The following is a 16,201-nucleotide window of genomic DNA, read 5'->3' on the forward strand; positions in this document are numbered from 1 at the left end:
TCTCCTGCTTCAGCCTCCTGAGTAGCCAGGATTACAGGCGCCTGCCACCACACCTGGCTAATTTTGTATTTTTAGTAGAGACAGGGTTTCAGCATGTTAGCCAGGCTGATCTTGAACTCCTGACCTCAGGTGATCTGCCCACTTTGGCCTCCCAGAGTGTTGGGATTACAGGCGTGAGCCACGGCGCCTGGCTAGTAATATATCTTGAGGATGGAATTGAGGAGTATCACAGTGATAGATTATGGAATAGCTGAAGCTCATTGGAGAGAAAGTGGCCTTGAACTGATTTAAAGGACAGGATGGACTATTGTATGGTGCATAGAAGAGAGGAGATTATTCAGTGATTTTGACATACCTTGGAGAGGTGTTTGGAAGACAAAAGCGCCTACTAGATAAAGGAATAATAGAAGTTGAAAGACGAAATGAGAAAGAAAAATAGACAAGCGAAAGAAGAATTAGAGCAATCTCGAATTGTAACATTCTTCCTACTGAAACCCACCTTTCACATAGATTCAACACCTATAGATCTGTCACAGATATCCAGAAGACAAAGGTGTATGTTGAACTTCTATACTACATTATGCTTGTGACATTAATTCATATTTCATGATCTCTGTGTATTTGATCTTGTGGACAAGAAGGCCCTTGACAGAATTGAATGATAGGTCAATTGAGCAAATGGAAAAATAACTTGCAGATTCTAACTTGAATTTGTTTTAGTTCAGTTTAAGTTGTTACCAACTGTCTGGCAGTATATTTGATACTATTGAAAATCTGTTAACCAAAATGGGAGGGTAAAGAAAGTCATGCTACCTCTTCAGGTAAATCGTTAAGCCAAATTGAGAGGACCAAACATGATTTCTTTATTTGCTTTCTTCAGAAGTACTATGGGCGTAAATCCCCAATTGGGAGAGATGTTTGCCGTCTACGAAAGGCCTATTACAATGCCCGGCATGAGGCATCAGCCCAAATCGATGAGATTGTGGGAGAGACAGCAAGTGAGGCAGACAGCAGTGAGACCTCAGTCTCTGAAAAGGAGAATGGGCATGAGAAGGACGACGATGTTATTCGCTGTATCTGTGGCCTCTACAAGGATGAAGGTCTCATGATCCAGTGTGACAAGTGCATGGTGAGGGTCAGGAAATGAAGCAGAAGCTTGGTCCTGATGAGCATGGTGACCATATTCAAAGAAGAAGTCCATGCCTCTTTTGGATTGGCTTGAAAGACTTTTTATGAACTGTAACTTAGCCTTGGTTTCTGTTAGGTTTCTATGTTTACCATATTGCCTTTCTCCTTTTATCTCTCTTTCTTTCACTTTATCCTTCCCTTCTTTTTCTTTCCTTCTCTCCTCTCTTCTTGTTTTTTTTGTTTTGTTTATAAGATAGGATCTTGCTGTGTCGCCCACACTGGAGTGCAGTGGCACAATCTCAGCTCACTGCAACCTCTGCCTCCCAGGCTCAAGCAGTCCTCCCACCTCAGCCTCTCGAGTAGCTGGGATTACAGGCGTGCGCCACCATGCCCAGCTAATTTTTTTTTGTAGAGATGGGGTTTCACCATGTTGCCCAGGCTGGTCTCGAACTCCTGAGCTCAAGTGATCTGCCCACCTCGGCCTCCCAAAGTGTTGGGATTACAGGCGTGAGCCACCACACCTGGCTCTTTCCTTTTTTCTGCCCACTTTTCACTGTACACTTCTCACATAATCTGGATCAAGGAGAATGACAGTATTTTATATAGTGCTTTGCCTTTTGAATCATTAGTGATAGTATACTCTATTAGTATGAATCCTCTGAGAGAGTGAAATATGTTAATACATATAGGGCTCCTGATGAAGGAGTCAAAGCCTGAATTTGAGCCCTAGTGTCCCCACTAATATATGTGAACACATAACTTTATGTGTAAAGTGGCTGTAAGTAACACATAGGATTGTTGGGAGGATGAAGTTAGACAGGGGTAAATAAAAATATTTTGTAGCTGTAAAGCCTTTCAGAATAGCCATAGCATTTACTTAAATTACTTAGTAATAGTTTAGTAGTCTATTCATTTGTTTTCCTATTCTCTCTCCATCTCCCCATTTTATTTGCCCAGATCTACAGATTATGAGTCAATCTGTATACTTTTGCTCAGAAAAGTCATTATTCTGTTTTCCTCCTGTTTTATCGTTTATCTCCAATTTCTCATTCACCCAGTTATCACTTAGTTCCTCTTTTACTTTACCCTGACCTATTGCTAATTTTTTATTCTGGGCTCCCAGGACACTCTCAGTAAGTCATAGCCTCCATGTTCCCCCAAACTGTATGTTTTTCTACAGGTATGGCAGCACTGTGATTGTATGGGAGTGAACTCAGATGTGGAGCACTACCTTTGTGAGCAGTGTGACCCAAGGCCTGTGGACAGGGTAAGCTGCCCCTCATAAAACTCTGATCTATAAGTAGGAGAGGTAGCACATGGTATCTTACCTGTCCTGCTCCTGCTTTGCAGAATTTCCTTTAATAAGTTGTTCAACCTCTCTGGGCCTTGGCTTCTTAAACTTTACAATAAGGGTCATAATTCTGTTCTTCCCTATTTCAGGAGTATGATCAGAGAGAAAATAATATACTTAGAAATCTGTGGAAGGAATGGCACTATATAAAACTAAGGTTTTTGGCTGGGCACGGTCACTCATGCCTGTAATCCTAGCACATTGGGAGGCTAAGGTGGATGGATTGTCTGAGCTCAGGAGTTCGAGACCAGCCTGGGCAACATGGTGAAACCCCGTCTCTACTAAAATACAAAAAAAAAATTAGCCAGGCGTGGTGGCATGTGCCTGTAGTCTCAGGTACTTGGGCGGCTGAGGCAAAAGAATTGCTAGAAACCTGGAGGCAGGTGTTGCAGTGAGTCGAGATCACGCCAGTGTACTCCAGCCTGGGCGACAGAATGAGACTCCATCTCTTAAAAAAAAAAAAACAAAAAACCAGGCCGGGCGTGGTGGATTATGAGGTCAGGAGTTCGAGACCAGCCTGGCTAAGATGGTGAAACCCCATCTCTACTAAAAATTCAAAACTTAGCCGGGCACAGTGGCGGTATCTGCCTGTAATCCCAGCTACTCAGGAGTCTGAGGTTGAAGAATCACTTGAACCCGGGAGGTGGAGGTTGCAGTGAGCTGAGATCACACCACTGCGCTCTAGCCTAGGCAACAGAGCAAGACTCCGTCTCAAAAAAAAAAGAAAAAGGCTGGGCGTGATGGCTTAGGCCTATAATCCCAGCATTTTGGGAGGCCGAGGTGGGCAGATCACAAGGTCAAGAGATCAAGACCATCCTCGGCCGGGCGCAGTGGCTCACGACTGCAATCCCAGCACTTTGAGAGGCCGAGGCCAGTGGATCACGAGGTCAGGAGTTCAAGACCAGCCTGGCCAATATGGTGAAACCCCGTCTCTACTAAAACTACAAAAAAATTAACCAGGTGCAGTGGCAGGTGCCTGTAATCCCAGCTATTTGGGAGTCTGAGGCAGGAGAATCACTTGAACCTGGGCGGCAGAGGTTGCAGTGAGCCAAGATCATGCCACTGCACTCTAGCCTGGGTGACAGAGTGAGACTCAGTCTCAAAAAAAAAAAAAAAAAAAAGACTATCCTGGCCAACATGGTGAAACCCTATCTCTACTAAAATACAAAAATTAGCTGGGCGTGGTGTTGCGTGCCTATAGTCCCAGCTACTCGGGGGGCTGAAGCAGGAGAATCACTTGAATCTGGAGGCAGAAGTTGCAGTGAGCCAAGATTGCACCACTGTACCCCAACCTGGCGACAGAGCAAGACTCCGTTTCAAAAAAAAAACAAACAAAACTGAGGTTTTTTTTTTTTTTTTTTTTTTTTTTTTTTTTTTTTTTTTTTGAGACGGAGTCTCACTCTGTCGCCCGGACTGGAGTGCAGTGGCCAGATCTCAGCTCACTGCAAGCTCCGCCTCCCGGGTTTACGCCATTCTCCTGCCTCAGCCTCCCGAGGAGCTGGGACTACAGGCGCCCGCCACCTCGCCCGGCTAGTTTTTGTATTTTTAGTAGAGACGGGGTTTCACCGTGTTAGCCAGGATGGTCTCGATCTCCTGACCTCGTGATCCGCCCGTCTCGGCCTCCCAAAGTGCTGGGATTACAGGCTTGAGCCACCGCGCCCGGCCGAAACTGAGGTTTTTATAAACACTATCAGATGTCCATGAAAGGAATAGCTTACAGAATCCAGAACTTGGTATTCTTAATGTCATTTATGTTAGACAGTGGTTTAAGTGAGAAGAGCACTGGACTCAGAATCAGCAAAGGTTAGTGTTAGGCTCACTTCATAGGAGAGAGGGTAGGTGGCTTGCCTAAGTCATTAAGTGGTTCTTGGCTTGGCTCTGCTATCTTTATATGTGTGATTTTGGGCAAGTCACTTTTTATTTATTTATTTATTTATTTTTTTTTTTTTTTTGAGACGGAGTCTTGCTCTGTCGCCTGGGCTGGAGTGCAGTGGCCGGATCTCAGCTCACTGCAAGCTCCGCCTCCCGAGCTTCTCCGCCATTCTCCTGCCTCAGCCTCCCGAGTAGCTGGGACTACAGGCGCCCGCCACCTCGCCCGGCTAGTTTTTTGTATTTTTTAGTAGAGACGGGGTTTCACCGTGTTAGCCAGGATGGTCTCGATCTCCTGACCTTGTGATTCGCCCGTCTCGGCCTCCCACAGTGCTGGGATTACAGGCTTGAGCCACCGCGCCCGGCCGGCAAGTCACTTTTTAAAAAGAAGAGATTTAGGCAGTATTTCTTAACAGTGTTGCTGTTGTCATGTTTAGGTGCATAGTTCTTATTGTGATGGATGCATTTCAGAATGTTTGGCTTCCTTGGACCCTGGGCATTAAATACCAGTAGCATACCCCAATCATTGTAATAATTAGTCTCCCTTAACACATTTTCATATGGCCCCTAGATTACATAGAGCAACTACACAATTAGTGCTTCATAAAACATAGATTGAGATACTTAGCCTATCAGTTTTGTCCTCTATGTTCGCTTTTCCAGGTTTAACAACTGTAGTTGCTTTCATCTTTTTTGTATATCTGTGGTATATTGAAATGACTAAACAGTAAGTTTTGATTGATTGAGAATTCTAGGTTTTAGTTCTTTTTCTCTCCTGAAGAGGAATAAGTAAGCTGAATGTAGTAATTCCAGCCCTTATACATTGGCTTTCTGCTCCTATCAGGAGGTTCCCATGATCCCTCGGCCCCACTATGCCCAACCTGGCTGTGTCTACTTCATCTGTTTGCTCCGAGATGACTTGCTGCTTCGTCAGGGTATGTATTACAGGAGCTAACCCTACTTGTCAGAGGTGACCTTTCTGAATAGTAGGAAGTCTCTGCTGTCTCCTTCATAGTCATTGTCTCCCTACGGCCTTGAATAGCAACAAAATGTAAGTTTTTATATCTGCAGTCCTTGTGCTTACATGCATCACCTCTCCACCAAATAATACTAATTTGAAATGATAGACATGTTATAAAGCTAATTTTAAGACTGGAAAAACACACAGGAAGCTCAAGAAATAGAATGCCTCCCTTATATTATTGTTGTAGTCTAGAATTGATTATCATCACTTAACACTGCTGCTTTTAGCTCTCTGTATTTATACTGTTTCAGATTATGAGTTCTATGTAGATCCTGAGTCAAATAAACAGATACCTAACAGAATTCATACAAGAATCATTTTATGTTTCTTCTGTGTTCTGGGTCTTCCTAGGTGACTGTGTGTATCTGATGAGGGATAGTCGGCGCACCCCTGATGGCCACCCGGTCCGTCAGTCCTATCGACTGTTATCTCACATTAACCGAGATAAACTTGACATCTTTCGCATTGAGAAGCTTTGGAAGAATGAAAAGTATGTGCTGAGGTCCTGTCCTTTTCTTCCAGCCATGCTGTACCAGCGGAGCTGAATGTTCACTAGGATCTTGCTAATCAGTTAAACCTCTCCCTTCTCACTTTTCCTTTTTTAGAGAGGAACGGTTTGCCTTTGGTCATCATTATTTCCGTCCCCACGAAACACACCACTCTCCATCCCGTCGGTTCTATCATAATGAACTATTTCGGGTGCCACTGTATGAGATCATTCCTTTGGAGGCTGTAGTGGGGACCTGCTGTGTGTTGGACCTTTATACGTATTGTAAAGGTAAGTGATCTGGGCTAGTTAAAAAATGACCTCGGCCAAGTACAGTGGCTCACGCCAGTAATCCCCGCAGTGTGGGAGGCTGAGGCAGGCAGATTGCTTAAACCCAGGAGTTTGAGACCAGCCTGGCCAACATGACAAAACTCTGCCTCTATAGCCAGGCATGGCAGTGTGGGCCTGTAGTCCCAGCTTCTGCGAGAATTGCTAAGCCTGGGAGGCAGAGGTTGCAGTAAGCCAAGATTGCACCACTGCACTCCAACCTGTGCAACAGAATGAGACCCTGCCTCAAAAAAAAAAAAAAATGACCTCAATGACCTCATGTATCCTGTTCATTGCCCACCCCATTCTTGTTGTCTGTATATGATGAAAGATTCTCCAAGGTTAGCTATGAAACTTCAGAGAGCTATACTATATTTTTCCTTTCTTTTACCTAGTGCTTTGTACTCAATAAACGTTTATTCTTTTTTATTGAATTTAGTTAATTTTCTTAATACTGTGTTCTAATTTCAAATTCCAGCTCCACCACATTTTATCTATGTTCCCTTGGGGAATTTACTTAATCTGAGTATCAATTTCCCATTGAAAATAAATATTTTAAAGAATTCTTAAAAGATTATACAAAATAATCTACAAAAGCACTCAGCCTAGTTTATGGTTTAGAGTAAAAGCTCAATATATGTTATTTGTCATTATTAGCAGAGTTCAGTTGCCCAGACTGTTCTCTCAGAACCGTAGCAAAATAGTCTAAAAGAATATGTATTCCATTCCAAAATTGACAGACTGCTTGCAGTTCTGTGATGCTGATGAGTCCTCCTTGTCTCAGTTAAAAAGCGTTCATTTACAAATGTGCTTCCCTCAAATTTATACCTCTATTCTTTTCTTGTAACTCCCCCGTAATCTGCTCTGTTTTTCCCTCAAAATACTCCCTCACACATCCCTGCAGTACTCAGTTTACATTTCTGGTTTATTTCCATCCATTCTGCTGTATATTTACTTTATCTTTTGTTGACACTAGTGTCTGAGAACTCTTTGTCCAACAACTACCAAATGCTTAGTTGCCCTACCTCTTTAGCTACCATGTAGGGTTTTAAGGGTCTAGCTGCTCTCCCATTGGTGTGTATGGGGTCTCTGGGCAGCTCAGGGGGAGAAATGGGGAAATAGGATTCCTTAACACTGGTTGGACCCATAGGGAGACCCAAAGGAGTGAAGGAGCAAGATGTGTACATCTGTGATTATCGGCTTGACAAGTCAGCACACCTGTTTTACAAGATCCACCGGAACCGCTATCCTGTCTGCACCAAACCCTATGCTTTTGATCACTTCCCCAAGAAGCTCACTCCCAAAAAAGATTTCTCGGTGAGTCTCCTTCCTTTCTTAACACTACATGTTAGGACAATCTGGTTCATGCATGAAATTCACTGAGCGAAAATCTTCACGTAGCTCTCTGCTTCTTCATCCAAATTCCATCCCAAACTCTGGAAATCTCTGTCTCTATTTGGGACATTTGAACAGCATAAGTACATTTCCTCACATAGACTGTATCTCAGAAAATTGTTGATTATAGTGTTATACCTTTCCTCTTTTCTCTTTCGTCTGTTTAATCTTTGCTGGCAAGTCCTACATCTGTAGGTTTTTGTTTTATTTTGTCTTTCACACCCATCATTTTAAGAAGCAAGAACCAGCCGGGCACGGTGGCTCAAGCCTGTAATCCCAGCACTTTGGGAGGCCGAGACGGGCGGATCACGGGGTCAGGAGATCGAGACCATCCTGGCTAACACGGTGAAACCCCGTCTCTACTAAAAAATACAAAAAACTAGCCGGGCGAGGTGGCGGGTGCCTGTAGTCCCAGCTACTCGGGAGGCTGAGGCAGGAGAATGGCGTAAACCCGGGAGGCGGAGCTTGCAGTGAGCTGAGATCCGGCCACTGCACTCCAGCCCTGGCCACAGAGCGAGACTCCATCTCAAAAAAAAAAAAAAAGAAGCAAGAACCCTGAAAAACTCCTTTTTTTCCTCTCATTGAGAACACACCTATAAAAGAAGAACCTTCACAGAAAATAATTCAGTGCTTTTTCTTTTTATGCTTGCATTAAAAATGGAAGACATGATCATTATATAAAGTTTGTGAACATGGTGAAACCCTGTCTCTACTAAAAATACAAAAATTAGCCAGGTGTGGTGGCATGCGCCTGTAATCCCAGCTATTCAGGAGGCTGAGGCAGGAGAATCACTTGAACCCGGAAGGCGGAGGTTGCAGTGAGCAGAGATCATGCCGTTGCACTCCAACTTGGGTGACAGAGCGAGACTCCATCTCAAAACAAAACAATAACAAAACAAATAAAATTTGTGGTGGTGATGTTTATTGTGTAAACATCATGGTGACTCATGTGTGTAATCTCAAAACTTTGGGAGACCAAGGCAGGAGGATCACTTGAGCCCAGGAGTTTGAGGTTACAGTGAGCCGATTGTGCCACTGCACTCCAGCCTGAGTGACAGAGACCCTGTCTCAAAAAAAAAAAAAAAAATTAAGTATAGAAGCATTAAGAGGAAAAAAGTTATGTATATACTCCACTATCCAGAAAATAACCATTTCGTTTTCTGACTTTTTCCTGTGTATTTTTTCTTTCAAATTGTTGAGAACCGTGTGCCAGTTATATGTTTTGTCATTCATCATTCTATAAAGATTTTGATCATCCATTCATCTGTTTGCTTTAATAAAACCCCGACTGAGCTCCTCATTTTGAGTCTTCTTTTAGTGGGCCTGTCAAAATTCATAGCTGTCACCCTGGAATCCCTAGAAATAATCTAACCAGAGCCAGGCACGGTGGCTTACGCCTGTAATCCCAGAACTTTGGGAGGCCACGGCAGGTGGATCACAAAGTCAGGAGATTGAGACCAGCCTGGCCGACATGGTGAAACCTCATCTCTATTAAAAATACAAAAATTGGCCGGGCGCGGTGGCTCAAGCCTGTAATCCCAGCACTTTGGGAGGCCGAGACGGGCGGATCACGAGGTCGGGAGATCGAGACCATCCTGGCTAACATGGTGAAACCCCATCTCTACTAAAAAATACAAAAAACTAGCCGGGAGAGGTGGCGGGTGCCTGTAGTCCCAGCTACTCGGGAGGCTGAGGCAGGAGAATGGCATGAACCTGGGAGGTGGAGCTTGCAGTGAGCTGAGATCTGGCCACTGCACTCCAGCCCGGGCCACAGAGCGAGACTCCGTCTCAAAAAAAAAAAAAAAAAAAAAAATACAAAAATTAGCCAGGCGTGGTGGTGCGAGCCTGTAATCCCAGTTACTCAGGAGACTGAGGCAGAAGAGTTGCTTGAACCCAGAGTCAGAGATTGCAGTGAGCCAAGATTACGCCACTGCACTCCAGCCTGGCGACAGGGCAAGACTCCAGCTCAAAAAAAAAAAGGAAAGAAAAAGAAATAATTTTCCAAACCGTCTTTTGCATTCTCTGCCCACCACCAGGTCTTTCCTCACATCAAGACTTATTTGGTCTTGCTTGCTCAATCAATAGCTTACTGATTAGCTTTGAAACCCCAACCTTAACTACAGTCGTGTGCAACATGTTTCAGTCAACATTGGACTGCGTATGTAACGGTGATCCCATAAGATTATAATGGAGCTGAAGAATTCTGTCCTGTCATCTAGTGATGTCATAGCTGTCGTAACATACGGCAATGTATTACCTTTTCTGTGTTTAGGTACACAATACTTAGCATTGTATTACAACTGCCTATAGTATTCAGTACAGTACTGTGCTATATATATAGGCTCGTAGCCTAGGAGCAATAGGCTATACTAAATAGCTTAGGTGTATAGTAGGCTATACTATCTAGGTTTGTGTAAGGACACTTTATGATGTTTACGTAACAGTCAAATCACCTGACGACATATTTCTCAGAACATATCCCCATTGTTAAGCAACCTATGACTATATTTAAAAGGTGAAATGGAGTAGAGAAAATCATGCACTTATCCCTCCCATTGTCATCCTGGGAGCACAAAATGCTGATAATCATTGTGGCCTGCATATTAATAGAAGTACTAGATTTCTCATCTTAAAACAAAGTCACCCAAGTTGTCTACTGCTCTACTATGTTCCTTATCGTGAGTGGCCCCAGAGGAGAGCTAGCTTTCCCAGCTTCTACAATATGCTTACCTCTTCCTTTTCTTATCTGCAGCCTCATTACGTCCCAGACAACTACAAGAGGAATGGAGGACGGTAAGTCCTATGGGGGGATATGAGGATCCTAAGGGATTGACCAAGAGCTTGAATGGAGCAAGAAAACAAACAACTACCCACTCAGCTCCACTTCTAGGACTGGGTAGTCTCTGCAGAATAGCCCAGGGTAGCGCCAGCACTATGGAAGAACTAAACTTCAGTAGATGTGGTCCCATTATGGAGCCTTAGTTGGAGCAACAAAGAGATGTGCAGAGATTTGAAACAGAACTCCAGACTCAGAAAAGTTTCTTTTAGATGTTTGTAAGCTTTCCCCATTACCTCAAGGTGTATCAGCTCTTGGTGCCTCTGTCAAGGAACAGATGTAGCGAGTACAGTTTTCACTGAGGTATGAACTATGGGTTCATTTTTGCTTATTTTGTACATGAGGATTATTCCTGAAGAAAGATGACAGAAGGCTTTTTCTTCAGTCTCCTCATCTTTTGAATGGGGGCATAACAACTGCTTTACCTACAGCAATAGCTTACCGTAAGGGAGAAAATATTAGACTATTGAGGTGAAAAAGGGAAGCAGGAAAATTTTAAATCCCATTTAAATATTTATTATTGTAGTTGGATTATTGGCATCACAGGATTGTGCCATACTTTTCTAGTCATGAAGCAGTCATTTAGAACCAGCTAAGCAATTTTATTAGCCCTTGTATATTTTATGGATTCCTATATCATTTGTGCATATTCCTAAGAGAAATAATAAAAGTTGAATTTTACAAATAAAATTAAATTTCAAGTAAAGGTAGTGATTTGTTCAAATAATAATAAAGCAAAAATGAGAGTCAAGTTTCCTACCTCAAGTTCTAACTGCTGGACTCCAGGATCTCAAGCCATCCTGAGACCTCCTTCCCTTCATCCCCTTTTCCTCCTCAAGTGTCTTGCACTAAATTCAAATATCCTTCTGGCAGATCATCCTGGAAGTCTGAGCGCTCAAAGCCCCCCCTAAAAGACTTGGGCCAGGAGGATGATGCTCTACCCTTGATTGAAGAGGTTCTAGCCCGTCAAGAGCAAACAGCCAGTGAGATACCCAGCCTGGAGGAGCCAGAACGGGAGGGGGCCACCGCTAACGTCAGTGAGGGTGAAAAAAAAACAGAGGAAAGTAGTCAAGAACCCCAATCAACCTGTACCCCTGAGGAACGACGGCATAACCAACGGGAACGACTCAACCAGATCTTGCTCAATCTCCTTGAAAAAATCCCTGGAAAAAATGGTAAGAATAATCAGGTTCATATCTAGGGTTTAAGATAAATGCGAAATGAGAGGGAATGGAAAAAAAATTGTAATTACTGGTTCAGCATCCAAAATATTCTAAGAAAATGGTATAGTTCTTTCATAGGCTTGCTTTTAGTTATATCTTGGGAGTGAAACTGGAAGGTGAGATGAACTCCTCTAAAGAACCACCTTTTTCATGTAGGGCTGGAGGATGGTCTAAATTGCTTATAGGTCAGAAAAGGAATCATTGAGTTCCTGTGCTCTCCTTAGAGCTCAAATCTGGAATAAGGAGTAGGAGAGTGGTATTTTGATGAGCCTTTTTGGTTCTGTTTTCAGCCATTGATGTGACCTACTTGCTGGAGGAAGGATCAGGCAGGAAACTGCGAAGGCGTACTTTGTTCATCCCAGAAAACAGCTTTCGAAAGTGACCCTCAACGAATGAGAACCTCAAGCATCTGGGATCCAGTGGACTGATAAGCTAATCAGTCCTGCCTCCTGCTCTCTGGGTATAGACCGGGGTGGGAAGGGTCTGTCCGGGCAAGGGGAATGGGGCCATGTTGTTGACATTAGGTACTTAATAAGCCTTGGAGCTAGTGGAGAGGGAGAGGAAGGGGTTCTGTCCAAGACAGTTCAGGTTAATTAATTTTCCTCTCCATTGCTTCACCTTAAGGGTTAAATGTAGAGAGGAGGGAGAACCACACTGATGACCAGAACCTACTGGTACTTTATAGCATTTGCCCCTCCCCACAGCTTAAGTTTTTCTGTCATCCTCAGATCCCACAGGCATTGCTAAGAAGCTACTTCCTATACCCAGGTATAACTCAGAATCCAAAGGAATAGGGCCAGGACCCTATTCCTACCCCGTCTATTCTCTATTGGCTCCAAGAGCTACCCCAGAGACCTTAAACAGAAACAGTAGCTGGGGCTTCTTCCCAGATACCTGACTAGGGAAGTTTCTCTCTCCTTTCTTGCCCAACCAGGTCAAAGTAAAATGTGAGTTGACAGCTCAAAGCACTTGTAACTGCTGCCCCTCTCCCTACCTCTACTCCCCAAAATGGAATCATGGGATAGGGAAGGCCCCCATGGGGTCAGAAGGGCACGGTAGTTCTTGCAATTATTTTTGTTTTACCCTTCATAACCTGTCGGACATATTTTTTTCTAATGAGAAAGCCAGGCCCCCGCCAGCACACATGCTGTTTTTAATGCGCTGTAGTTCTTGTGTGTCTGCTGTGCTGTGCAAATGGAGATTCAGTTCAAAATAAAATCATTTAAAAACCTACATAAAAAGAACTCTAAACCCACCCCGGCAACAAAAGTCACTACATAAACTGTTCAGCAGTATTCACCTATCAGAGTATTTGTTGTGAGTATAGATTATCAATTGAAAACACTACTCTTGTTTTCTTAATTGTACAGTTTTCAATGTCCCTTTCTTAAAGAGACGGTGTATTTCTCTTCACCCCTAGTCCCATCTTCCCTCACCCTCCTGAATGACATCAGGAGGTATATCCAGGGTGTCTCCTTCCTTCCTACTCTCTTGACCAGAAGTTACCAGACTATACTGTCTCTTTAAAAATAAAATTTAAAAAGCTTTGTTGTCTTTTCAGACATACATATGCATATATGTTTTAGATGTTCTTATAAGAGAAAAGATGGTTTTTAAATGTGCCAAGTTGTGTGTGTGTGTGTATATATATGTGTGTGTATGTGTGTGTGTATATGTGTGTGTATATACACACACACACACACACACACACCTGCTGCGTGATTGGTAAGCAATACAATAGTAAACATGTCCCCATTACTTTTTTCTAATATTGGACCAATGCTGTCCTAATTGTACATTTCCCCTTATGATGACGATGCTCTGACTCGTTTAGGTAGACACAATGACCACCTTCCATTCCATTGAATATTTTTTTCTTTTTCCCCTTCTGTGTCATTCTTGAGGAAAAAACAAAAGAGATAGGGGATGCCAATGATCCCCTTGAACAGAGAAAAAAAGCAAAATAAATATTTTATTAAAGAAAAAAAGAGAATTAAGAAAATAGTTTGGAGTATTTTCTTACTGTAGAGAAGCACTGTACATTACTAAGAGACCTGGGTATAAGATACTCACATGTGGAGCTGGAAAAATCGCATGTCCAAGCCCGTTTGAGTGGTTTCTTTTGTTTTTCATTGCAGGGAGTGGGTGGGAGGGAGGTGGGACTAGGGGCACTTTGGGGGTCTCCTTTTAGTCAAAAGCGAGAAAATGACAAGAAAGAGATTAAAATTCAATGTTTCCTTTATAGTGTTAAACACTAAAATTTTAAAAAAGATGAAAAAGAAAAAAAACTTTGTAAAATGCGAGAACAGAAGCAAAAGACACTACGCTCTGTCATTTTATCTTTCTTTTGTTGAAAGACTAAAAAAAAAACTGAAATGTTTTTTAGACAATCAAATGTTAGGTAAGTGCAAAAACTTGTTTTTTCTTACTGGTGTAGAAATTAATGCCTTTTTTTATTTTTCAGTTATTTTATAATAACGAAATAAAAAGAACCCCCCAGCTGCCAGGCGGGTTTTGGTGTTTGAAATGCGGGGCAAAGCACTACATCACTGCAAATAGATACAGAGTTAGTCTGCATGTCTGTAGGCTGTGTGATTGCGGAAAATATAAATGCTGCTAATATATTTCCTTTTTACAAAAGCATATCTAAATAGATGATTGTTTTGATGTTAATCTTTGTAAATTATGTATTACCAATTTTAACATTGGATGTAATTGCATACAAAGCTTGCATCTCAATCCTTGAAAGTCTAGTATTAAATGGAAAAAACTTTTCCTAACTGTGGACTGATGAGCTTGCTATTTTTTTCCTCCTTCTTATCCCCCATTTATCTTCCAAGAACAACTTCATCCTGTTTCCAAGGGGATCTTTCTGAAACAACATCATAAACATGCTAGGCTGCACATGAGCACACTCACTGCTGTTGACTACTGGATAAAGTCAGTACTAGGGTCTTTCTAGTCTGGACCCAGCCTAATCAATCAGCACAATAACAACACACACCAAATGTCCAGTTGCTTTTTTGTTTTTTGTTTTTGAGACAGAGTCTCCCTGTTACCCAAGCTGGAATGCAATGGCACAATCTCAGCTCACTGCAACCTCCACATCTCGGACTCAAATGAGCCTTCTGCCTCAGCCTCCCAAGTAGCTGGAACTACAGGCATGCACCACCATGCCTAGCTAATTCTTGTACTTTTTGTGCAGACAGGGTTTCACCATATGCCCAAGCTAGTCCAACTGTTTTGTTGGTTTTTTGGGGTTTTTTTATTTATATATTTATTTTGTTTTTGAGACAAGGTCTCACTGTGTTGCCCTGTCCAGAGTGCAGTGATGCATTACAGCTCACTACAGCCTCAACCTCCTGGGCTCCAGCAATCCTCCCAGCTCAGCCTCCTGAGTTGCTAGGACTACAGGGACACACCACCACGCCTGGCTAATGTTTTTATTTTTTGTAGAGACAGGGGTCTCCCTGTGTTGCCCAGGCTAGTCTCAAATTCTTGGGCTCAAGTGATCCAGTCACCTCAGCCTCCCAAAGTTCTGGGACTACAGGCATGAGCCACCATGGCTGCCCAGCTGTTTCTTTTCTTTTCTTTCTTTTTTTTTTTTTTGAGATGGAGTCTCGCTCTCACCCAGGCAGGAGTCCAGTGGTGCAGCCTTGGCTCACTGCAACCTCTGCCTCCTGGGTTCAAGGGATTCTCCTGCCTCAGCCTCCCAAGTAGCTGGGATTGTAGGCACCAACCACCATGCCCAGCTAATTTTTTTTTGTATTTTAGTAGAGACAGGAGTTTCACCATATTGGCCAGGCTGGTCTCGAACTCCTGACCGCAAGTTATCCGCCCACCTCCGCCTCCCAGAGTGCTGGGATTACAGGCCTGAGCCACCACACCCAGCCCCAGCTATTTCTTAAACATGCCATGCAGGTGGATCACCTAAGGTCTCAAAAAACAGAAACAAAAAACCATGCCATGCTCTTCTACATCTCCATCCTTTGTACACACATGCATCATCATCTCATTAATTCTCAGCAACAAACACTGAGGCCAGCAATATATAACTTTAGGCTACGTTTTTTTAGGCCACTGTGTGTTAGACCATTTCTATCATGAGCAGTTTCCATATATTTGTTTATTCCTCACAAAAACCCTTTGTGGTGGGTACCAAATCCCAATTTTATGAGGAAATTGAAGCAAAAGACAATTTAGGTAACTTGCCCAAGATCACATAGTTAATCTTCATAATAACCCTCTGAAGTTATTCCCATTTTCTAAGAGTGAAAACTGAAGCTCAGGAAAGTTAAGTAACTTGCCAAAGGTCACCCAGTAACTAGGGTTGGAGCCAGAACTCCAAAGTCTGTGTACTCCTCCACAAATAGAAAAGTGTCGTAAGTAGACAAAGTGACCCTACTAATTAAGGAAGATAAACTCATTCCTGCAGATAACTGAAAAGCCTACCAAAACTTTGTCCCAGACATAAGTTAAACATTTAGGCTGGGAGTTCAGCTAGAGTACAGTTGCTCAGAAGTAGCAAGACAGCTTACTCCAACAGTTCAATCTCTACGCC

At 42.9% G+C, this 16,201-nt stretch overlaps 1 protein-coding gene and 1 long non-coding RNA gene across 2 annotated transcripts in view; both read left to right on the forward strand.

The window, feature by feature from the left end:
• ASH1L (ASH1 like histone lysine methyltransferase) overlaps nucleotides 1–14,420 on the forward strand; it is a 233,924-nt gene extending 219,504 nt beyond the window's left edge. Inside the window, 9 exon segments of the mRNA XM_033196131.1 lie at nucleotides 881–1,129; nucleotides 2,309–2,395; nucleotides 5,193–5,283; nucleotides 5,724–5,862; nucleotides 5,978–6,150; nucleotides 7,337–7,503; nucleotides 10,334–10,374; nucleotides 11,291–11,592; nucleotides 11,931–14,420. Coding sequence (XP_033052022.1) covers nucleotides 881–1,129; nucleotides 2,309–2,395; nucleotides 5,193–5,283; nucleotides 5,724–5,862; nucleotides 5,978–6,150; nucleotides 7,337–7,503; nucleotides 10,334–10,374; nucleotides 11,291–11,592; nucleotides 11,931–12,022 — 1,341 coding nt within the window. The 3' untranslated portion in view covers nucleotides 12,023–14,420.
• On the forward strand, nucleotides 3,758–5,186 carry LOC117074562. Its single transcript, XR_004433618.1, has 3 exons — nucleotides 3,758–3,821; nucleotides 4,154–4,388; nucleotides 4,722–5,186. It is a non-coding gene; the product is annotated as an uncharacterized LOC117074562 (long non-coding RNA).
• Nucleotides 14,421–16,201: the final 1,781 nt, after the last annotated feature.

Source organism: Trachypithecus francoisi, unplaced genomic scaffold (genome assembly GCF_009764315.1).
Source record: "Trachypithecus francoisi isolate TF-2019V2 unplaced genomic scaffold, Tfra_2.0 Lachesis_group5, whole genome shotgun sequence".
In the NCBI taxonomy this organism is placed as follows: domain Eukaryota; kingdom Metazoa; phylum Chordata; class Mammalia; order Primates; family Cercopithecidae; genus Trachypithecus; species Trachypithecus francoisi.